Consider the following 21,746-nt stretch of genomic DNA (forward strand, 5'->3'; position numbering starts at 1 on the left):
CTTTAATGTGCAGAAAATATAATTCAATTATTAAATAAAAAAAATAAAAATAATAAAATAGGTTCAAGCTCTGTTTTTCTGTTTTTGTCTTGGAGACCTATGAAGGCAGACAGAAGTCAATTGATGTTACAAGACAAAACTCAGATTTCAGACATCTGGAGGGAATGTTGGACATGAAACTATCAAACAAACATCTCACTGACAGAGCACTGATGCACGTAGACATTTGTGGGCAATGATATAAGGTACGATCACACAAAGACACATTTGATTTCACAGAGGATTCCTTATGCTAACTTGTCTCCTGTGTTTGCTGTTGCCTATTGTGCAGCATTGTTCCTAACAAAGACGGAAAGATGCTGATTTCTGTCTGACCACTTCTTAATCATCAGTGATCATTCATGGGTCACTGGAATATTGTCTGTGTGCTGTGACCTTTGACCTCTTGATCTCATGGCCACTGGTTGTTTGTTATCTTGCTAATCTAGGGAAGCGGAGGATGGTGGCTCAGAGAATCACTGAAATTCCTCAAAGTTAACTTGTATTATTCCAAATGATGTCACTTTTGTTTTTCTGACCGTGTTTAAGGATGATATGGCAGTGGTTCTGACACATGTGGGGTGGGGGCTCTGGGTGCATGCAAGCAGCAAACTGAGAATGTATTGATCTTAAGCCAATAGTTAATATAGTGAAATGTGCAGTTTTGCATATTGCAGCCTTAAACTGCAAAAAAAGAACACATGTAGCTTGAGTTTTTTAAAACCAGTTTGTGCCAATAAACAGCCACAGCCTCAGCCGATCTCTGATGCTTTTTTTAAAAAGAAACACAAATGAGTTCAGCTCACCAGGAGAATCCTCTGAACTTTGATCATGAAGGATTCCAGCTGTTCTCTTCTGAGTTGGAGTCAATGGTTGAGTTTGTCCTTCTGCTTTAAATTTTTCCTGGCAAGCAGCCTGTATAGTCACAGATATCACGGTTTATTCCTCCATTCACAGGAAGCCATTTGCAGCTATTCACTCTTATAGAGCATGGATCTCTCATTAAAGGTAATAATACCTCATAGTGAGTGTGGAGTCCTCATTTGGTTCAGTCCAAATTCCGATTTGCCCATATATTTCACTGCATCTGACCAAGGTCTGTAAAAAGACAGTGACAGCAGTTACATTTTAAAAAGACATTGTCATCATATTTATTTTTATTAAAAAGTGGTGTAAGATGTAATTCCTACAAATTTTTAAAATTCCCCGGAGCCTCATTGGCAACATGTTGGCGACGACTAATCTTGTGTGTCAACAAAAATAAGGAAATAAGACATAATACAAGGCATAAAACATACAGCTGAAATAGTGCAGTACAGTAAATAGTAGCCTATATACTCATACTTAGATGTATAGTATAAGTACAAAGAATATACATTTAAATGGCCATTGCCTTCATAACTTCTTAAAAAAAGAATCAAAAGGATCAGAACACGTCAAATGTAATAAAGTTGGTCTGTGGTGTAGGTGTGCCTTTAGTGCATGGCCCTCCTCAAAGCTACTGCAGGGGGCCATTAATAGAGATTACATATATATATATATATATATATATATATATATATATATATATATATATATATATATATATATATGGTTGTTTTAAATGATGATTTGTTATGTGCATGTTATGTGAGGAGGTAGCCAGCATTATAATGTAATGCCATGCAGTTGCATTCATTAACAATTTGGAAATTGTACTCCTAAAGTATTAACAGGTAAATGAACCAAAAGTTTTCTAATCGATTCTGTTTAATACTTTGAATCTTAAGTCGTCACCTGACGTGTAGAGAGGTGTCACCACTGGTGCCCATGCTGATATTATTTGGGTAAGTGGGCAGAGTCTAATGTATTACATTAGAGATGGGACTTTGCATTCTGCTGCAGCTACTTATCTACATGTATCTAATGAGACGTTTGGATCCCTACAGAGAGTTTGTGTCCAGTGCAGCCTATAAGGGAAATGCAATGGTCATTTTAGTGAGCAAAGTAAATCGACTAAAAACTCAAACCTTGGAGCTTCAATTGTGTCTGAATGCAAGCTGAGGCATGAGTCTACAGTATTAGGTGGGATTGCTTTATATCAGGTTACATACATTGGGTCGGCTTTGTGGGCCTAATTCAGAGTACTGTCTAGGGAAAATTAACAGCAGCATTAACGGCATGCATTTTACAGAAAGCGCATGACGTATGAAAGGCTTTAGTTTTACATTTTAAAAGGTGTAGGTCAGGATTATTATCTGTCTGTCTGTGTATTAGAACTAGATCTAGATTTGTATTTCTAATATCATAATAGCATACTTACCATGTTTCATTTAGTGCAATATATTATTGTCCTACTTTTTAGTCCATGCTGTGAAACAAATGGAGGAAACAAATCTTGACCAAAAAACTAGCATTAGTTTTGCATTTTGGTTGCGTGCAAAGAGAGTCTCTCCATTTAGACGTGTTATGTAATGGGAGGCTGTAATCTGTTATATAATAACAGGGTAAGTGAAATGTGCTGTGCTTACATTGGTGAATTCCAGGATTTGTTTTTATCCCAAATTGTTTGTTCTCTTTAACATCTGTAAGATAGTAGAAATTAAAGTTAAAATATTGCTTACATAATGTTAAATTAACCTTTTCAGCCTGGCTTTGGGCTTTCATGGCTATAGCAGAGGACACATGTGAGATATAGGTCACAGTGGTTGTATTTTATTTGGCACAATTCTCACAATGTTTTAGCTATCAAATAAAGGGGAAAAAACATCATAAAGAAAATCTTGGGAAAAATGTGCATTTTGCTGCAGATTTATTTTGCTCTGAGTCTGAAATATATTTCTTTCCTCCACTCCTTTGAGAATTGGACCTTCACATACTGTGTTCTTTTCACAAAGACGTCTCGTAGGGGTCCTGTATGAAGGAATGAAGGACACAACAAGCTTAAAAATAGACTACAACATGGTTGACCCAATAATGTTAGAGAATGTGGTTGGATTTAAGAAAAGAACAGAATGGGAATTTGCAGAAAGTGTGCCAAACGATTGAAATGTGTTGTCAGAAAACCTCTGACAAGTGTTTACTTCGTATACATTTGTTTTCCTCCAGCTCACCGAGAAATACTCTGTATTTCCCTTGTCAACTATTAGTGTTGGGTTGCATTAACTTTAACTGCCTTTTGGCCCACACTATGATTTTTTAAAATGATTTGCTGTGGTCATAAACAAACTGAAAATGGGAAATCCTGCCTTGTGTGTCCTGGAGATTATTCTTATAACTAGTGGAAATACTAACATTAAAGGTCCCATATTGTAAAAAGTCAGACTGCCATGCCTAATATAAAGCAGGTAGAGGTGTTATATAAATAATGTGAAAGTATCAAAGTGCACAATTCACAGAGAAATGCACGCAGCCCATATTCAGAAACTCTGCCTTTAAACGGGATGACAGGATTTCTGTGAATTTGTGATGTCACAACTACAGGCTACTTTATGAACCTTTTAAAATATAAACATAAACATTGTGAATGGGCTGTTGGAATGTTTTGCAGTGTATGCGAAAAACGGAGTGTTTCAGAAGGAAGTTGAATACAGGCATATTATTCAGACAGTCTGAAAATAATAATGTGTTTTTTGAAAAAGCGTGAAAAAACATTCTAGTAAACCCCCCCCCCCAAAAGTATGAACCTGAAAATGAGCATGATATAATACCTTTAATTTTACTCTGATACAGGGCTGCATCTAATGGCTACTTTCAGCAAGAAATAATCTGCCCCTTTTTTATTAATCTTTGGGAAAATGGTTAAAAATGCTTATTGCATTTTGGGGAATACAAGGGGATGTCTTTAGATCGCTTGGCATGTCTGAGCAAACTAATAATAAGAGTATAACCAAAATTGTTGTCGAATGATTTTGTTTATCAGCTAATGGTTTCAGCTGTATTCTGGGGGACAAATGCACGTTTTAAATAGATGTCCCCGGCATTCCTCCAAAATCTACACCTATGATGTTTAGTTATTTTGCAAAATGAATATGAAGGAAGTTGAAACAAGTCATGGTTTTATGTATTACACAAGAGGGAAACTAGTAGGTGAGAGAAGGAAGAGAGGCCCTGGATCCTGCAGATGGTCTGTCAGCTCCATTCAAACAACATAACACAAACCAGAGCTTCTCTTTCACCTGCTTGTTGCTCTGATGATGAAATTCTCACTTCATCATCAAGAAAAAGTTTATGAATAAATATTCCTTTTAGGACTGAGTCGGTGGGGAGAAGTCATCATACTGAATCACATTCTGTCATAAATGGTTTGAACTGCTGGTGTACTCACTATTTCTCTCTGCTCAGGATATTTTTGGCTCTCCAATGTGGCAAACACAGAGATGCATAGAGAAAGAGAGAGAGAGAGAGTGATGGCTGTCAGAGGGAGAGAGAGGCTCACAGAACTCCCCCGGCAGGCAGTGTGTGAGATCTTGGGGCCCCAGGGGCCCTTTGGATGGCTCACACTGAATGGCTGCCCTGGCGAGGTGACCAGGCTCATTGAGAACAGGTTACGAGGGGAAGGGAATGCTTTTGCTCTGCGTTTGGCCCCCTGACCCACTGTCCAACGTCTGCCTTGGCAGCTTTGAAACCCAACATATTTATTTGCAACGCTCTGAAGAGAGAGGGTGGAGCGGCTGTCAGAATAAAGTCATCGTCCTGCTGACAGCTTCATCTGCTGTTGAAGGGCAGCTATGACAGGCGCACAATGTCGCCGCGTCCGCCAGCCCTGGGCGAAGGACTGTCATCTGTGGACATGCTGGGAATCTCGCAACCATGTCCCCGCCCTCCCCTCTCCCAAGCTCCCTTGATATGCCAGAATTATTTTTTTTGGCCCTGTTAGAAATGTTTTTCATCTCAGGGTACTAGGATGTCAACTGGGTAACATGTGGGAACCCTCCATTGCCTAGAGAGAGTCCATGCTTTTGTTGGCTTTATCATAATGAAAAGATGAAACAGAAAAGTATGTGTAAGCCACGCCTAAATACATGTATATATAGATATCTAAATGCACGTAAATAGAAATATGTAGATACTTTAACACTCCAAATAAAAGCCTAGTCCCAAATAAACGCCTAGTTCCTTTTACAAGCTGGATGTGGCTACAAATTTTGATAAATAAATACCCGTCTTAATTGGAAACCCAGTCTTGTTGCCATGCAGTTCATTGTTATAGTGATTTTTTGGATGTATAAAGCCGATTTGTTGGCTACCTGCTGGAATTAATGTTAGTTAGCTGATTAGATCATGTAAAAAATATGTATATATGTTTAAACTTTTGTCAATGTGGTAGTACTACTAACAATGTTAGCTTGGTAAGATTCCCACAATTAAATCATTTCGTTAATTTTACTGAGACTTTGAGCACCAAAGAAGACAGTATTACCGGCATAAATAAATAAGAGACGAAAAAAGAAAAAAAGATTAGTAGATGTAGAAGACTATTTTTAAAAAAAAAGCTAGGGAAAAATGTCCACTGAACTATAGTCATAATTATCATAATTATATATTTTAAATTATTTTACAGAATTTTATCATTTTCAAGGTTTTTCTCTCTCCAAGTTGTTTCTCGCTTTGTATTTTTTTTTTTTTTAACTTTTTTTGTAAAGGTTGTTTGGTAAATATTCAAGTAATTTTCTTATACTTTTCACATATTTCTTGCTAACTTCTGGGTCATTTTTTCTTTGCTTACTCATTACCCTCCTCCCATGTTGCTGAAAAAAATAAATAAATAAAACAATCTGTACCCACCCAAAAATATGCCATAAGAAGGCATTCCTGCATGCCTTATCATCATACGTAACCCTTTTGTAACACCAAACATTTTGAGCAGTATTTGTAATTTAATTACATATCTTTCCCTCAGTAACTGTAAGTGATTACAATGACATTTATTTTGTAATTTAATTTAATTACTATTAGTAATTACAAATACCTAGTTACTTCCCATCACTGCCAAAAAAACACACAAAGATATAATAAACAACAGCATAATGTGAGCTTTAAGTTGAAAATGTGCACTTCTTTTCGTAATGTACAACCCATCTTTCTCAAGTTAACTTTTTTACATTTTTGGTGGCAAATATAAAAATGTACTTCAAATTTTAGTAACTGATGTTACTGACAAACAAACAAAAACAGGTTGCTGGTTGCTTGACCAAACTGACCAAACCACCAAGACTAAGATTTATAGACGGAGATATAAACTGTCGGCAAAGCGACCTCTGTGTACTGGCCCTGTGCAGGTAATTGCCTTAGCGATGCTCCCGGTGGTGAAGCAGCAGTGCTGCGACCAGCTGGCGTCATGCTAATATGCACGGGGCACCCGTCATCCTCTCCTATCAATAAGTCATTATCTGAGCCATGCCACTGATGGGCATCCTGCAGACCACTCTGCAGAGCAGACAAAGAGGATGGAGGGAATGTTGGAATTCTGCCCATGTATGAGATGTTAATCATGCCATACGGAGGGCATGAACAACACCACGACATAGACGCCAGTTCAGGCTGAATTGAGTCTCTCACCACCTTTACAGGTTGAGTTTAATTTACTCACTAAATAATCTAAACACCATAGCGATAATCTAGAAGACAGAAGCACTGTGTAGATAAAAATGTTGACAAATTCATGTCAGGCAATGACAAATATTACAGAGGACCCACAGAAATAAGCTTTACACATGTTTTGCAGACTTTCTAACCCCAGATTTCGCCTCAAGCCCCTTTCACACTTGCACTACATCCCTGACATGTTCAGACCAATTTCCCACATGGCGTCATGTGTGAATGGGCACAAGGATCAACATTTAGGAGAAACTGGGCTACCACTTTATCACCTCAAGACCTTGAAAACATTTCAAGTAAATACTGTTACACCTGCATTGTGAGAAAAGCAGTAACATTGCAGGGCACAGGCACATAAAGGGCAATATCGATTTTATAAAAGACACATTTTGTTTTTACATTGAGCAGGTGAACATATCACAAGACTGCCCTGATAATGTATATGAATCGACTTGTTTATGACTCAGCATTTACCATTGAATGTTTCACAAACTGGTAAAATATCAAATACACTACAAGAATACTGGCAGCAGACAAAAACAGCTCCTCACCTGCCATAGGAGACATCTTCCTCTGCGTACACAAATATCCAGCCATATCCCCTCTTCTTTTGTTGAATTTTATGGCGGTAAGCATCAATGCGTGTTGCATCACTGCCTTCTGCTGGACCCATCTATTCTGGTAGTGCCATGGCATATCTGAAAAAGTGCAAGAAAGAAATGTTACTGAATGTATTGCAGGTGTGAATAGTGGAAATCATTACCTAAAAGGTTATCGCACCAGGAGATAGGTATGTGTGAAAGAGGCTTTTGACTGCCCTGTCCTCCTGGTGGAGGTTGTTGGAGTCGTATGCAGACACTGCTCAGGGCTGGATGTTTTTCAGCCAAAAAGGTATTATTACTATTATTTGTTTAATTTTCTTGATCTATAATTAACATTCTGCTACAAATATGCTAAAATGCTATGTAAAGGTAAATATGCAACATTATTTATAATAAAGTATCAGGTCTCTATCAAGGAAACAAAATGTGATTGTGGGGTTAGTGTATTAACTGTGTAGCTAATTACATAACATTTAAAATTATTAGATAAAAAGTACAATGTACTGTTTGAGTTGCAGAGTTATTTTGTAGGAACAGAGCTTGCTTGTGATTGCCCCATGCAGCACGTTTGCAGATGACACTGCATTGCTTTGCGACAAAAGTTTAGCCACTTTTTCAACTTTTCAACTTTGCAGGACAGATAAATGTATGTTGCATTGCTGTGCCAGTTCGGTAGCGAAATAAAAATAAATAAGGAATTCTTAGACCAGTGCTGCCCCCCAGATGTTTCTTAGTAAAAAAAAAAAAATTAAATTGACTTTTGAAAAAGTAAAAAAATGCATTGCTGTTGCAGACTGTTGATTGTTTCTACATTTATAAATTGTGATTATGATTGTGATTATTATATTATAATTGTGCTGCAAGTGTGGTAAGAAAAAAAAAAGGAGAGGCAGAGACATTAGTAAATGGATTAAAGGCATTTCAGTTGAGGGAAACGGGATTCTAGTACCGTTTTGCATCCTAACAATGCAATAAGTGTTTGCTTTAGGCCTGTAGCCCACCATTGATTGCCACTTTTGGCCTTACAAGGGAAAAAAATTGGGCATCCTCGCCTTGGACTGACACAGTCTGTCCTACGTGAGGAAAGAACACATAGATAAATGTTGCTGCACTCTACATGCTGACACAAAATAGCCGGAAAAATAAATCAAAACTGAGAGAACAAGAGTCAGCAATGTCTAACTTGCCCTTCTTTGTGGCATTTATCACCCTACATATTCCCCGCAATATCCCCACTAAATCTCTTAGCACCATCTCCACCATCAGCTCAAATCAGCGTCCACCCCTGATTGATATGAACAATAACAGAAGAAAGCTTGTTAATGGTGAACATAATTGTCCTAGACAAAAGGCCAAACACAGCGAATCACACTTTACAGCGGGAGTGAGCAGAAGGCGACGTCTGGGCTGCAGCCAGTGAGCAGGGGGAAATATTTCACTGCAGATATCCATCTACCACCTGAATCACATTTCATTACTGGGTCAGAAAGCCAGACTCCAAAAGCTCATTTTTAGTACCTAATACACAAGCTGGCATTGTTTCTGTGGGTAGATTTAATGTTAATGAATGTACACGACATAGTAGGTAACATAGGTTCTATATATGTGCGTGTATTAGGAGAGAGCAGAGAGAGTATGGCCAATTTTTTACAGCGTGTATGTGCTGTAGAAAAAACATTTAGCTAATGGAATATGTTAAAATAACAGATATAGATGGTTAGAAAATGAACATTCAGAAATTACACTTTAATCCAATCTGACTTATTTTAAAGGACGCCTTGTGGTGTCCCTACCCGTGTGTGCTAGTGTCTTCCATTAGGTACATTACATTTGGCACCACAATAAATGACTGCAGCCTGTTGGAGATGTTAAATGAGGTAGACAAGGCTTAAATCCTCTACTGCGTTGATAACTGGCTCGCCACTCTCTCTTTCTAACACACTGCTGCGAGGAGGAGGGTTAACTATCAGCCATAATGTGTAACTGAAGATCAGCTTCCCCCTCCGGCTTCACTCCTCACACTCCCCCCACCATCGCCACAACCACCGCAACCCCTCTCTCCCGCCACACCCTCCACCCCCCCCCAGCCCTCCCCCCTCCCCTCCCAGCATCCCCTGCTGCTGTTGTTGGGGTGGGTCTCTGCTTCTGCTGTCACCAAGCCGCCGGTCTTTCAGCCGTCCCGCTCCCTCCCTGTTTTTTTTTTTTTTTTGCCGCTCTCTTAGGCGTCACAAGATTACTGAAGCAGTGCTGACATCTCTATCAGCCTGACCTAACACTCTGCCCTTTTCCTCCCTCCCTCTACTCTCCTCCTCCTCCTCCTCCAACACTCCAGGATCCATCACACTCTGGCCTCAGCCGCTCACTACCACACATTAAAAAAAATAAAAAGGGGAACAAAAACACAAAAAGAAAAATAAAGTTTTTCCTCTCCAGCAGGCAGTACATGAAATAAACACTTTACTGCCTCCAGCATTTAACAGTGATTCAGATAAGACTGCAGTCTTTCTCCATTTCCAGGAGGTTTGTCCAGGGCATCCCCATGGTTTAGTTGGCTAATGTGTTCATGGACTATATAAATGTAATATGTTTAAATCTAAACAGAGACCTTTAACTCATATTATGCTATTTTCCACTCACCCACACATCCATCCATATTTTGTTTTTACTGAAAATATAGAATAATTCCAGGAAATGTATTTTTAAAAATGTGTTTTTTACTACCCTCACAGTGTTGCGCTGTGGATGGCTATGTTCTGTCAAAATGAAATAGTCTACAAAATCTCATGGCAATCCATTCATTAGTTGTCAAAGACATTAGGCAGGTTTCCAATATCACTCAAAATGCACAAATTGAAACTGAGATGATAAAATATGTCAAATGAAGACAAACCTCGCATTTATTGCAAAAAAAGTTTTTACAGTCACACAAGGTGGTATTTCAGGTGATCCGAAAAAGCCATATTTAGCAAAACTGAAACAGAAACACTTTTTTTGCTTTTATTGGGCACATGATGCAAAAAAAGGAGTCACATGACATTCTACAAACTAAACTGGCTCCCTCATGATGCAGCAGGCGCTACGAGAGGTGTTGTTGCATTGCTTAAGTCTTCAAAAACTGTTCGGATCATCTGAAGTTTTGAATCCACAATTCCACTGTGAAATTGTGGACTATCACCTCCTAGAAATCCGTCATATTGCCTTTCTATTATCGCTCGCATTACATGCCTATATCACCTTAAATTGGAAATAATGACGGCTAGTGAAGTTGCTGCAATAGCAATAAACCTGCTAATATTTTGGACATACACTGCCATGCTTCTTGGAATTCACAAGAGGAAAAGTCACATAACGCAGTCATCTCGGAATTGTGCTTTGACATTTCAAAAATAATCACTTTAGTTTTGCGCAAATCTGTAATGTTAACCTGCCTATTGATGGCTCCAAGAGGATGGACCATAATGACTTTGGCTCTGATTTTACCTCTGCTACCACTAAAAGGTTGACACTTGTAGTTTTGTGTGAAATGTTTTAACATCTATTGGATGGAGTGCCATGAAATCTGCACAAAAAGTGCCATGACATATTAGAATTTGACCATATTGTGATGCTTGCAATAACTATAGTCTTATTTTAGTTCATATCCCGATATGATCAGTATTGCTAAATATGGAATCTACCTCTGCGTTTATGCAGCTCTTCTCACGTGACCTTTTTTCAGCCAATTATGCTTGGTGTAAACTACCTGAAAGTGACTCGAACCATTTCAGAGCTGTAGCTTGAACTTTCTCACTAAGGTATGCTGTGTTGTTTTATATGCAACACTAAGTGCAGCTATTTATTCAATTAGCTTAGCTTTGCCTTCACTGTTTTTATGTAAAATATGACCAGGCTTCTAGTTGTGCTGTCTTGTAATAAATTTTGTAATAGTGGGGTTTTTAGAAAAACTGTCAGACTGTCAACCTATGGGCTCATACTCCCTTGCACACATCATAGCTATAGCTAAAGCTATGTCAGTATATTTGTAGGTGTGTCAAAAAGTTGATTAAATTTGTGTTTTGTAGAATTACACATTATTTATTCTCATGGTTATGACTTGCACATGATAATTTTCCCCAAGATATGATCATGTTAAATCTCTGGTACAATAGTTCAACATTTCACATTTAGCAGTGCTGTCATGCCTCACTCAGAATCAGTTGTAATAATATTGCTCATCCTCTAATTCATTTTGTGCTGTGATCTGCTTTAGTGCTAACCAGCAAATGTTAGCATAATAACATGCTCGGATCAGAAGCTGAACATAGTAAAATTCAAACCCGCTAAACATCAGAACATTAACATTGTCACTGCATGCATGTTAGCTTGCTAAATTCACACAAATACATGGTGGTGCCTCAGAGCAACCTACAGTTTAAAACAATTAAATAAATAAAATGAAATGTGCATTTCTGATTTTTCACTGTTCCTAAAATTGCAATTAAAATTAAATTTCTTTGAAATATAATGACCCCAAGCAGGAATGCATTTTCTATTTCAGTCTTGTAGAAAGTTTTAATCCACTTTCATGGGAGACAACAGTTCCTAAGCTCTCCGGGGGTTGAATGCACTGGTGTTTGTTGTCTTCATAAAAGAAGAGAAATTGTGAGAATGATTTTATGGAGTTTTACACACATTGTGCAAATACGGCTGACTTTTAGACCACCAGTGTGACAAAGTGAAATTGATATAGTGACAGATGCAAAACTGTTTACAGAGCAGATTTTCTGCTCAGAGCGGAGACGCAGAGGCAAATCAAAGAGCAGGCCTTGTGATTTCATGCAGAGGATGAAAACAGTCATTTAGGCTGATCACTGCGCACGTTAGTGGCTATTACCTTAAAGCATCACACCAAATGCTTTATACAATAAGTATGACAAATCATATTATATATAATGCTGAAAGTGAATGCAAAGCTTTGACTGGCTGTTTTCTGTTATATTGGGATTTTGGCCACGTATGACAGAAAGGATGTCATATATTTGTCCTTCAGACTTGTTATGTGTCCTTTACGACTCAGTGTTAATGATGAAAAGTCTGGAAAACACGGCAAGGACAACGACACAGTCCACACTGCTGTTTGTATCTTTCACAGGCTTCAAACGCACAGTAAGTGCACTTGTGCTTTTGAGAGTGCTTGTGCATAAATAATCAAAATATGAAATGTACACAAGTCTATATATACACTGTAGTATATATGCATTTACTGCACAGCATGCACTTCATTGCTATGGGAACCTTGAGCAGCCATCAGAGGGGCGACGGCTGTTCTCCAATATTGATCGGACTTATGCCAAATACAAGGTCTGCGTTTTTTACTGCTATAAATGTGATCTGTGGAGTCTTCTTTAAGTCTTGAATGTCAGCATGTATGTACCGCACTATCATTAGTGATAAGTATGTCTCTGCTCTGGTTTAAGAAAAACAAACGCCTGTAATTTGATTGTCCCTGCTGAATGAAGTGATTCTAATGCTGGGCTTTTCACACATATGACCAGTTTCCCCTTTTCATAAGTTATATTGAATTTCCCCAGCTGAATGCTGTCTTTGCTCGCCGGCTGCATTCATCCAATCACCCCCCAGTGTTAGCTTTTGAGATTTGTGAGGGGAATGATTTTCATCTGCAAACAAACTGCTGCTCTTGATAGAATTCCTCCGTCACTGCGGCCTGAGTGTTGTTATTAAGCAACCTAAAATGACACAGTCTGCAGGGGGGCCTGCCAGTGGAAAGATGCTGTCCATTAGCTGTCAACAATGACCACTGGGTCTACCCTCCCATGGGACTGGCAAGCAAGGCATCGTCTCATCCCGAGTCTGGCTGAGAGATCACACAGGCCCCATTGTCTCAAGCAGCCCGGGGTCTTATTGTAGCAGCGGCTCTGGGAAAGGACGAGCCTTCACGTCCGTAGTCTGGTAAAGAATGGGCTTTCTCGCGGCTAAGGCCATGAAAACTGTAAGGGATGAATCTAGGGGAACACAGAGAGGCTACGGAGTAGATTTGGAATAGGGGCACCCCTCCTTAGACGAGTTTTGGAGTCCCCATCCAGACCTCCCTCTCCCTCTCCCAGTGCTGACCTCCCTTCTCCACCTCTGTTTAATAATGCCTGGGCCTTGGTCATTATTTTGGGCAGATGGAGACGGGGGCAGGCAGTGAAAGGAGCTGGTGTCACTCCTGAGGAGAGGATGGTAGGGATGACAGAGAAGAAAAAGCGAATCAGAGAAAAGATCAAAAGCAGAAGCTCGCCTTTCACTCGCCTGAAAGCGCTAAAGAGGATAAGGAACGATCGGGCCTGGGGTCTCCTGTCCTCTCTGGCAATTAGACTCAGCTGATGGAGAGAAAGGCGTGAATGGCAGGGTTCAAGGCCCTCTCTAGGACTCACACAACGGGAAGGAGTTTTTTCCCCGACGCCTCCTTTATCTTCCTCTCCTTTCAGAGTGTCAGAAATGCAGCTGAAATATCTCTCCAAAAAGACAGCACAATCCCCAATGCCAGACCTTAATCACGGTGGCTGATGAGATTGAGAGGGGGGGGTGCGGTTTGAGAGAAAACACGCATTCTTTTCACAATTCATCTTTACACTTTATATGAGGCCAGGATTCAAGGGAGGTGTAGTCGGTTTATATGCGATAATTAAATTGAACAAATTGGAGTCCATATTTTCACGCGACAGGAGGACATATCACACCCTGCGCACACAGTTGAATACCAATAAACAACTGTATCATTGATTTTAAAAATGTATTATAAAATGGAGCTGTTTTCAAGGGCAAAGCTGAAATTAAAACCATTCATCTTGTCTTTCCTGTTTATTTTCAAATCACAAAAAGCAAAACAAAAAAAAAAGAAAAATTAAAGGTGCTACAGTCTTGTCAAACTACAGTTCTCTGCAAAAGTCATAGGCCACAATAGATTTGTTGTTTTAGCAAAGTTGCAAAGAGGATATATATATTTTATTTCTAAGATAGACTAAGATAATACAAAATAATAATAACATGTACAATGCATTAAAACACCAAAAAGCCAGAGCAAAATTGCCTCTTTAAAATGAAGTCAATAATTGGAGTGACCTCCTTTCACAAAGACTTTCTTGAACTCAGACTATCTTGAAGTTTTCTTTGATAAGACATGCTAAGTGGAAAGGGAGGTCACACTAAATACTAACTTTAGCCTGTTTAAGTTGTTTTATTCTGAAATATTTGCAATTATAATATTGCGTACATACTTCCTGCATGTTCTGGTTGTATTTTAGTAATAAGATTTCTGAGAAATACACACATATGATCATTATTACCTTGTTAAAAAAAGTTTAAGGTGGCCTAAGACTTTTGCACACTATTGTAATTTAATATAAACGCGTAATAAATCAGAATGCATGCATCAGTAAACAGATGTTACTTTTATGCCATGATGGTTTTGTACAATAGGTCTGTTTCATACAATTTAGTATTCATTTTTTGACTATAGAGAGCCGTCTCGGGCACGGCCACAGCAACATGTCCCACAGGAACCTATTACCATCTTCTACATATGCAAGAGTTTCAATAGGCCGTCTATCATCCTCACAGAGGGACACGCAGCTTTTGCTACAACTTTAACAGCTTGTCATCAGAGACGCACAGGGGATTTCAATTACGCAGGTCATCAGAGAGTGAAGAAACTGTATTTGGGTCACACATTTAATTTGAACATATATACTTTGGTAAAGGTTGGTGAAAGCCATTTGTAAAACCAAAGGAAAATAAAACAAACGGAATTCGGTGTGGTTAAGGAGCTAAGAGGATAAAATGGCTAAATAAGCTTTGAGGGGATTAGACACAATGTTTAAAAAGTAGGTTTGTCTGTGGAGTCCTCCCTTCAGAGGTTTGTTCAGGCCTAGCAGTGTGGACCCCAACCCATAATCCTCCTGCAGAGGAGAGTATAAAGACCCTGGACTGAACTGAGTCAGACATCAAACTTGAAGGAGTCTCTCCACAGAAGCTCCACAACCTCCAGAGCGACCCTGAAGATGACTCTCTCTGCCAGCCTGCTGCTGCTGCTCCTGCTCGGCCTCTCTCAGGCACTTCCTCTCCAGGAGGAGGCAGGCGAAGACACCGTGGACATCACCACCAGGATTCTGACCACCAACAACGGCACAGATGAGCTCCTGCTGGAAGGAGACCTGCTGGCTCCCACAACCAGAAACGCCTTGATGTGCTGGTCCCAGAACTGCCTGTGGAGGAAAGCCTCCAGCGGCTTGGTGATGATCCCCTTCACCGTGAGCAGTGACTTCACCAGCTGGGAGAGGCAGCTCATCGACAACGCCATGAAGTCCTTCCACAGCCGCACCTGCCTCCGCTTCGTCCCCCGTCAGAGTGAGTACGACTACATCAGCATCGAGAACAGAGCCGGATGTTTCTCGGCCCTGGGCAGAGCGGGAGGCAGACAGGTGCTCTCTCTCAACAGGCAGGGCTGCCTCTACCACGGCATCATCCAGCACGAGATCAACCACGCTCTGGGCTTCCAGCACGAACAGACCAGGAGCGACCGCGACTACTACGTCAGGATCAACTGGGAGAACATCGACCCGCAGATGGCCTACAACTTCTACAAGCAGAGCACCAACAACCTCAACACTCCCTACGACTACTCCTCCATCATGCACTACGGAAGAACAGCCTTCTCCATCCAGTACGGGAAAGACTCCATCACCCCAATCCCCGACCCCAACGTCCAGATCGGCCAGAGGCAGGGCATGTCCTACTGGGACATCGCCAGGATCAACGCACTCTACGGCTGCTAATGATGTGTCATTCCTTAAAACAAGTAGCTACTTTTTTAGAAAAATCATTAATAAGCAGAAAGCAGAATCTAAAACGGGGTCTGCGAGTCTTACAATACTGTACATTATAAAATCAAAGCAAACATGCAATTTTTGTTTGTGTTGTTTATTTCTGTATTTTTACAGAACCTCCACAATGTAATCCCACGGGTTTTCATTTAAAGGATATTCTGGTTCTATTCTATTTTTGTTGTTGTCTACAAATCCCCTGAAAAGACCAGAACCAACAATGTATTAATCCTACCAACAAGTGTTGTTTGTGTATTCAAAGCTTTATGTGGCTCAATCCTCTCTGTCATCGACCTCAATTGTTATCCTTCTTTCTTTACCATAAATGAACACAGTAGCTTATTTTATGTAGTTAATGTTTTAAGTCAGACCCATTTCCACTGACCTGCTGCCGTGAATACTAGATCTGGCGGTCCAAACACTGGGGGTGGGCTCAAAATTGATAAACCCGAAATTATACGTGAAAAACATTTGTTGAACTTAAAAATGTATAAAAACTTGAGCAAACATGCAGAAAAGTTGAAACAGTTGGCTAAACGTAGGCTAATGGATAATTGGTTGAGCCTAGCTAATTAAAAGTAATGGACAAAGATGTAAAAAGCTAGCTGTAATTCATGGATAAATGGTTGAGCCTTGCTAGCTAAACGAAACAGAAAAGGATCTAAATAGGTAGCCATGATTAATGAATAAATAGTTTAAATAGCTGGCTAAAATGGACAAAGGTCTAAATAGCTAGCAACAATCAATAAATAAATAGCTATCTAAAAGTTAGCTATATGTAATGGACAAAGTTTTAAACAGCTTGCTAAAATTAATGGATACATGGTTGAAAGGGCTAAAACTAGGGCTAATGGATAAATATTTATTAAGTAAAGGTCATGGATGATTGTTTGAAAAAGCTAATTAATATAATAATAGGCTATGGTTGGAAAACATAGCTAAATGTAGCTAATAGTTAACAGTTAGAAAGATAGCTAAAAATAATGAACAAATGGTTAAAACTTTCATCGTTGGACATCCCCAGTGGTCGTCCCAGTGGCATGCAAACTTAACCAAACCGAATATTGACAAATTATTATTTTTTTGTTACAATAGGCTATATTCATTTCATCACCAGTAGCTAAATATTACACCCAGTGGCTATATTACACATTCAGAACATGAAAGCGGGTACTCAAGGTCATCTGATCTGACAAAAAAACATTGGGAACCCTTCCACTGGAGAACCAAATATGTAGGCCATTTATCGAAGAGTTTTCTGCAGCTGAAAATATTCCCAAACAAATGCATATCAAACTGCGCCAAGCAGTTTCAGGAAAATATTTTGCCATATTTACAAAGCTGAAACTGTCGGCTTAAGGCCAACTATTGAACCTCATCAGCAGGAAAGAGTGAGCAGTGGGCTGAGTGCCAAGACATGCTGGAGGAGTCAAAGTATTGAGATATTTGTTGATGATAACAAAAATATACATTTCCTAACCTTATCCTTTAAGATAAAACATATATTTTGCTTTTTAAGTTGATTTTTATGACAACATTGTAGTGTTGTATATTTCACGTCGATGTAATTTCTTTAAACAGGAACTAGTGCATCACACACATCCTGACTGAAGATCAATGCATCTCGCCTGTTGCAGAGAGCAAAAGCTTTAGACAAAAGCAAACACTTCAAGAGATTTAAATATGGCAACAAACACAAAAATATGACTGTGATTGTTCCAGTTTCTCAGAGGGCAGTACGAGGTCTGTTTCCCTGTACAGACTTCTACAAAGTAGGTCAATACACCCTGTGAACTTTTATGTATTTACACACGACACTGTGTTATTCTAAAAAAATTTTAGGAGAAAGATCATTGTTAAAAATGGGTAATATTCAAGTACTGTCTGAAGCAAAACAAGATAAAACAAAGCACAAACAAAAGGCCAACTTACCATCAGTGTGGTGGTCTCGCTCACAAAATCATTTTGCATCTTGTCTGTCAATCAGAGCTGTCGGCTGTTGTAGCCTCGGGCTCTTCTGGATCAAAGGCTTTGATGTCGGCCTGCTCTGGGACGACACCGTCGCCCCACAGCCTCTGGGCAGCAGCCCGGCTCGTACACACTGTGCCTGTGATTTACCTGGACCCAGACTCCCTCAAGGATTGTAAACACTATGGGGAGTGGTGGGGGGCATTTGAGTTGTCCACATGGTCAAAATCAAGCTCATTAATTAGACTAATGGTTGTTGTACAAGAATAAAACAATTGTGAGAAGACAAACATAAAAAAAGAATCTTAAGAAAAAAAAAGGTTGATCAGAGATTCTACAGCCTGATCTTCTACAGGAATAGTCCGGCATGAGGGAAATTATTACAATTACATTTCTAGCCAATTCCACCCCATCAGTCTGAAAAGCCCTGCTTTATTAAAACACATTAGCAGATTAACAGCTGCTAGCAAGAGATCAAAAGCAATCATGTTAATGATATCCCAAATATTCTCAGTATCAGAATAATTTCATGATAATTATACATCCTTTAAAGGAATACTTTCCCCAAAAAATATTATCGTTTGTTTATTAGTTAATTACCCTGTGTTACATTATTTGTGAAGAAAACTTTATTTTTCTCTAATGCGTCTACGGTGAAAGGAATCTGAAAACGAAGAAAATTCGGGCCATGTTTTAAGTATAAATGTAATTGAGAATCGTGAAGTGTTCCTTTAAGATGAGTGGTGATGTTTGGAACCAGACAGGAAGAATGAACAAATGATCCTTATCGTCTGTTAGATTTAATTGCTATGCCATGCTCATGAGAATTAGTACACACATTAGTACAAACATATAAAAAATTCAATGCCAAGACAGCAGTGTGAGAATTTAAGCGTCATAGAAATAGAGACAAAAAAAATCCACAAACCAACCGAGCAGGTTCAGTCAGTGTGGAAACAGCTTCCTGCTGCTCTGCAGTTTGCTCAGTGGAAATGTTTAACGGTGGGAACCAGTTAAACACTATTGCTCATTAGATACCCCTGTGCCATCTCCACACACACACACACACAAATGAGCCGTGCTCGATGCAATTATTAATGCATTAATAAAGACTGTTAATGGACAATAATAGACATTCACATCTTCTACAAGGCTTTATGCAGCGTCTGTCCACACACACACACACACACACACACACACACACACACACACACACACCTGAGTGTTCTCAGGTCCGATAGAGTTATAACAAGTCTTTTGAGACCGATCAGCCGCTGTATTTGTGGCTCATCAGAATGCGTGTGCCACATCACATTAGTCCCCACGTGTGAACTGTGATTTTACTTGGTAATTTTGAAGCGTCTCGCTGCCTATACATATTCATGCTGAGCCTATAAGTGTCAAATTGAGATGTCCTTCCAGTGTCCTTGACAGCGGGTTATTAATATTGAATACCTAAGTCAACATTATAACTAGATGAAGAGATATACAGGTCACCGTCTGCCACGTTCTCCACACCTTCTGTCCTCAAGACAATTGGACAAATCATCAAATTATTTTATATGGTGTCGCGCTGTGTAGGATATGTGTAGATTGTATGGAGCAGTTATAGATGACTTCTCTGGTGAAGGTATTATTTCATAAATTTCTAAAACAATCCACTGTTAACACACATCAATTACGCTCCGAATGCCGACATCTAAAGTATCTAATCAGGTCAATCAACAAATACTTTCAGATTTGTGCAGCATTTGACACCAAAATTATGGGATATCTGATTGTATTTCATGAGGGCAGTTTTCCTCTAATTGAACTCATTTCTCATTTAAGAGGCTGCTGACTTAGAGCCCACGCGCTCTGACTTAAAAGCCATAAATCCCGGGGTATTACTCTGAACGCCAACATCTTAACTATTCCAATTCTCCAATCCCTAAATTGGTGCGGCTGTTGTTGCTTGTGGCTGCTTTTAAAATCCTGCTCCTGAGAGGCGGCGTGCAGCAGCAGCCCAGTACCGGAGGTTTATCTGGCTGCTGTGCTTGATAGGATGCTGGCTGCAGGCATCTCGTCACAGCAGCTGAGAGGAGGTCACCGAGGTCCTCCTGCTCGTGGCGACGCCCAAGGGCCATCAACACAGCAGGAGAGCCCGGGTGCTGGTGAGGTCTCGCACAGCCTCGCCTCGCTTCATGAAAGCCTAATGAAGAGAGGGGGTCTTGGAAAACAGTGCTGTTAAGACGCCCACAATCCTGCAGCACGGGAGCACAGAGGGGATGAGTGCAGGGGAATTCAAAGAGACGCAGAGCTGAGACACAGAGGCTTACATACACTAAACTGTGATTGTCTGCATTTATTGCTGATAGAGATGAGACACAAAGTCTTCATTTGTGATTGTCGTTAATAAATAAAATGTGTACAGATCTGGCCCCATCCCACTCACAAGCAAAAAGTAAAATACACCATGTAGGATGAATAAAAATCTAAATGTAGGCACGCATATTTGCTTTTAAAAATAAGTCAAAAATGTCACATTGAAGTAAAATCAGTCATCATGTGCACATCGCTTTTCAAAGGTAAATGTAAGAAACAAAGAAATATAATGCAGAATATTTGCTACTTACTTATGTTTCTGTATACGGACATATGAAAAAACTCAATCTGAATTTGTTTTGAGAAAGACAGAATTTTTAAAAACAAAGGTGTTGTACTTAAAATTATAACATTTTCTAAGAAACATCTTATAACTTTTCAAATGACCCATAATGAAATTTACTTTCATCCCAGCAACAATTTTGTTTTTGTTTTTCAAAAGGTGAATAATCCCTTCTGCAATAAAAGTCTGCACATCGATCAATATCAGTTAATTATGTAAAAATATACACACAAATATTACAAATCAAGCATATACATTCAGAATAATACAGACTGATATCCCAGTTGGTTTCTGGAGGACATAACCAGCCGGCAGGTAACGTAAGAAAAAGCAGCTTCTGATCGATTGTCGTACAGAATAAAGTGTACAGACAAGAAAACACCCACAATCTTTGGAATTAATATTACAAATTTCTCCCGTGCAGGGTCCTCAGTGTGGACGTCTTTGGTTAAAAGGTGCTGGTTAATGTGAGCCGTGCGGTTTTGTGCATCACCACAGTGAATTAGGATTTAAACCTACCACGCACTCCGAGACAAGCATTTCCTCTGGAAATGTTTTTTTTAGGAAGGAAACCTACAGGAGTTTCTTCTTCTTGTTGCCTCTCAGTTCACTGTACTGAACCTGCAGGACACAAGAGTCACATTAAAGTCAGAGAAAACAAGGTGTGAAACATCATTTTATTTTATTTTCTATCATTGATGCATTACTTTCTGCTATCTTACAGTGCTTTGAAATACTATTGCAAAAATATATTTCATATTATATTTCAAAACAATTTCGCAGAGGAAGTGTATGACTAAGTACTACTGAGCAAGAAAGAATAACAGTGGTCAGCTGAGGAACTAGAGAGAGTCACCGACACTAAACCTAGAGGCCCAAGGGCATCGGAGCAGGAGAGGGAGGAGGCAAATGGGGTCAAACAGCTTAAACAGAGAAAAGGACAGAGAGGGTGAGGAGGAGAGACCACGGCCGGCAAAAAGAGAGAAGACAGAGGAAATAAAGGAAGAGGAGAGGACACACATGGAAGAAGAGAGATGGGGGAGAAAT

At 39.5% G+C, this 21,746-nt stretch overlaps 2 protein-coding genes across 3 annotated transcripts in view; one reads left to right on the plus strand and one right to left on the minus strand.

Moving 5' to 3' along the window:
- The first annotated feature begins 15,262 nt into the window (after positions 1–15,262).
- On the plus strand, positions 15,263–16,036 carry LOC121942931 (high choriolytic enzyme 1-like). The gene has a single exon (XM_042486244.1). The coding sequence runs from the start codon at positions 15,263–15,265 to the stop codon at positions 16,034–16,036; it is 774 nt and encodes a 257-aa protein (XP_042342178.1).
- Positions 16,037–20,381: 4,345 nt separating this feature from the next.
- Positions 20,382–21,746, minus strand: part of LOC121941378 (multiple C2 and transmembrane domain-containing protein 2-like) — a 51,380-nt gene continuing 50,015 nt past the window's right edge. For both annotated transcript variants that reach the window (XM_042484178.1, XM_042484169.1), the window contains one exon: positions 20,382–21,320. In XM_042484178.1, the coding sequence (XP_042340112.1) occupies positions 21,273–21,320 (48 nt within the window). In that variant the 3' untranslated portion in view covers positions 20,382–21,272. The remainder of the gene's footprint in view (positions 21,321–21,746) is intronic.

The sequence above is a fragment of the Plectropomus leopardus genome, chromosome 1 (assembly GCF_008729295.1).
Source record: "Plectropomus leopardus isolate mb chromosome 1, YSFRI_Pleo_2.0, whole genome shotgun sequence".
Classification (NCBI taxonomy): Eukaryota; Metazoa; Chordata; class Actinopteri; order Perciformes; family Serranidae; genus Plectropomus; species Plectropomus leopardus.

What these genes read in the sequence shown, in the direction of transcription:
- LOC121942931 (XM_042486244.1), top strand. Translation starts at nt 15,263, where the DNA reads ATGACTCTCTCTGCCAGCCTGCTGCTGCTGCTCCTGCTCGGCCTCTCT.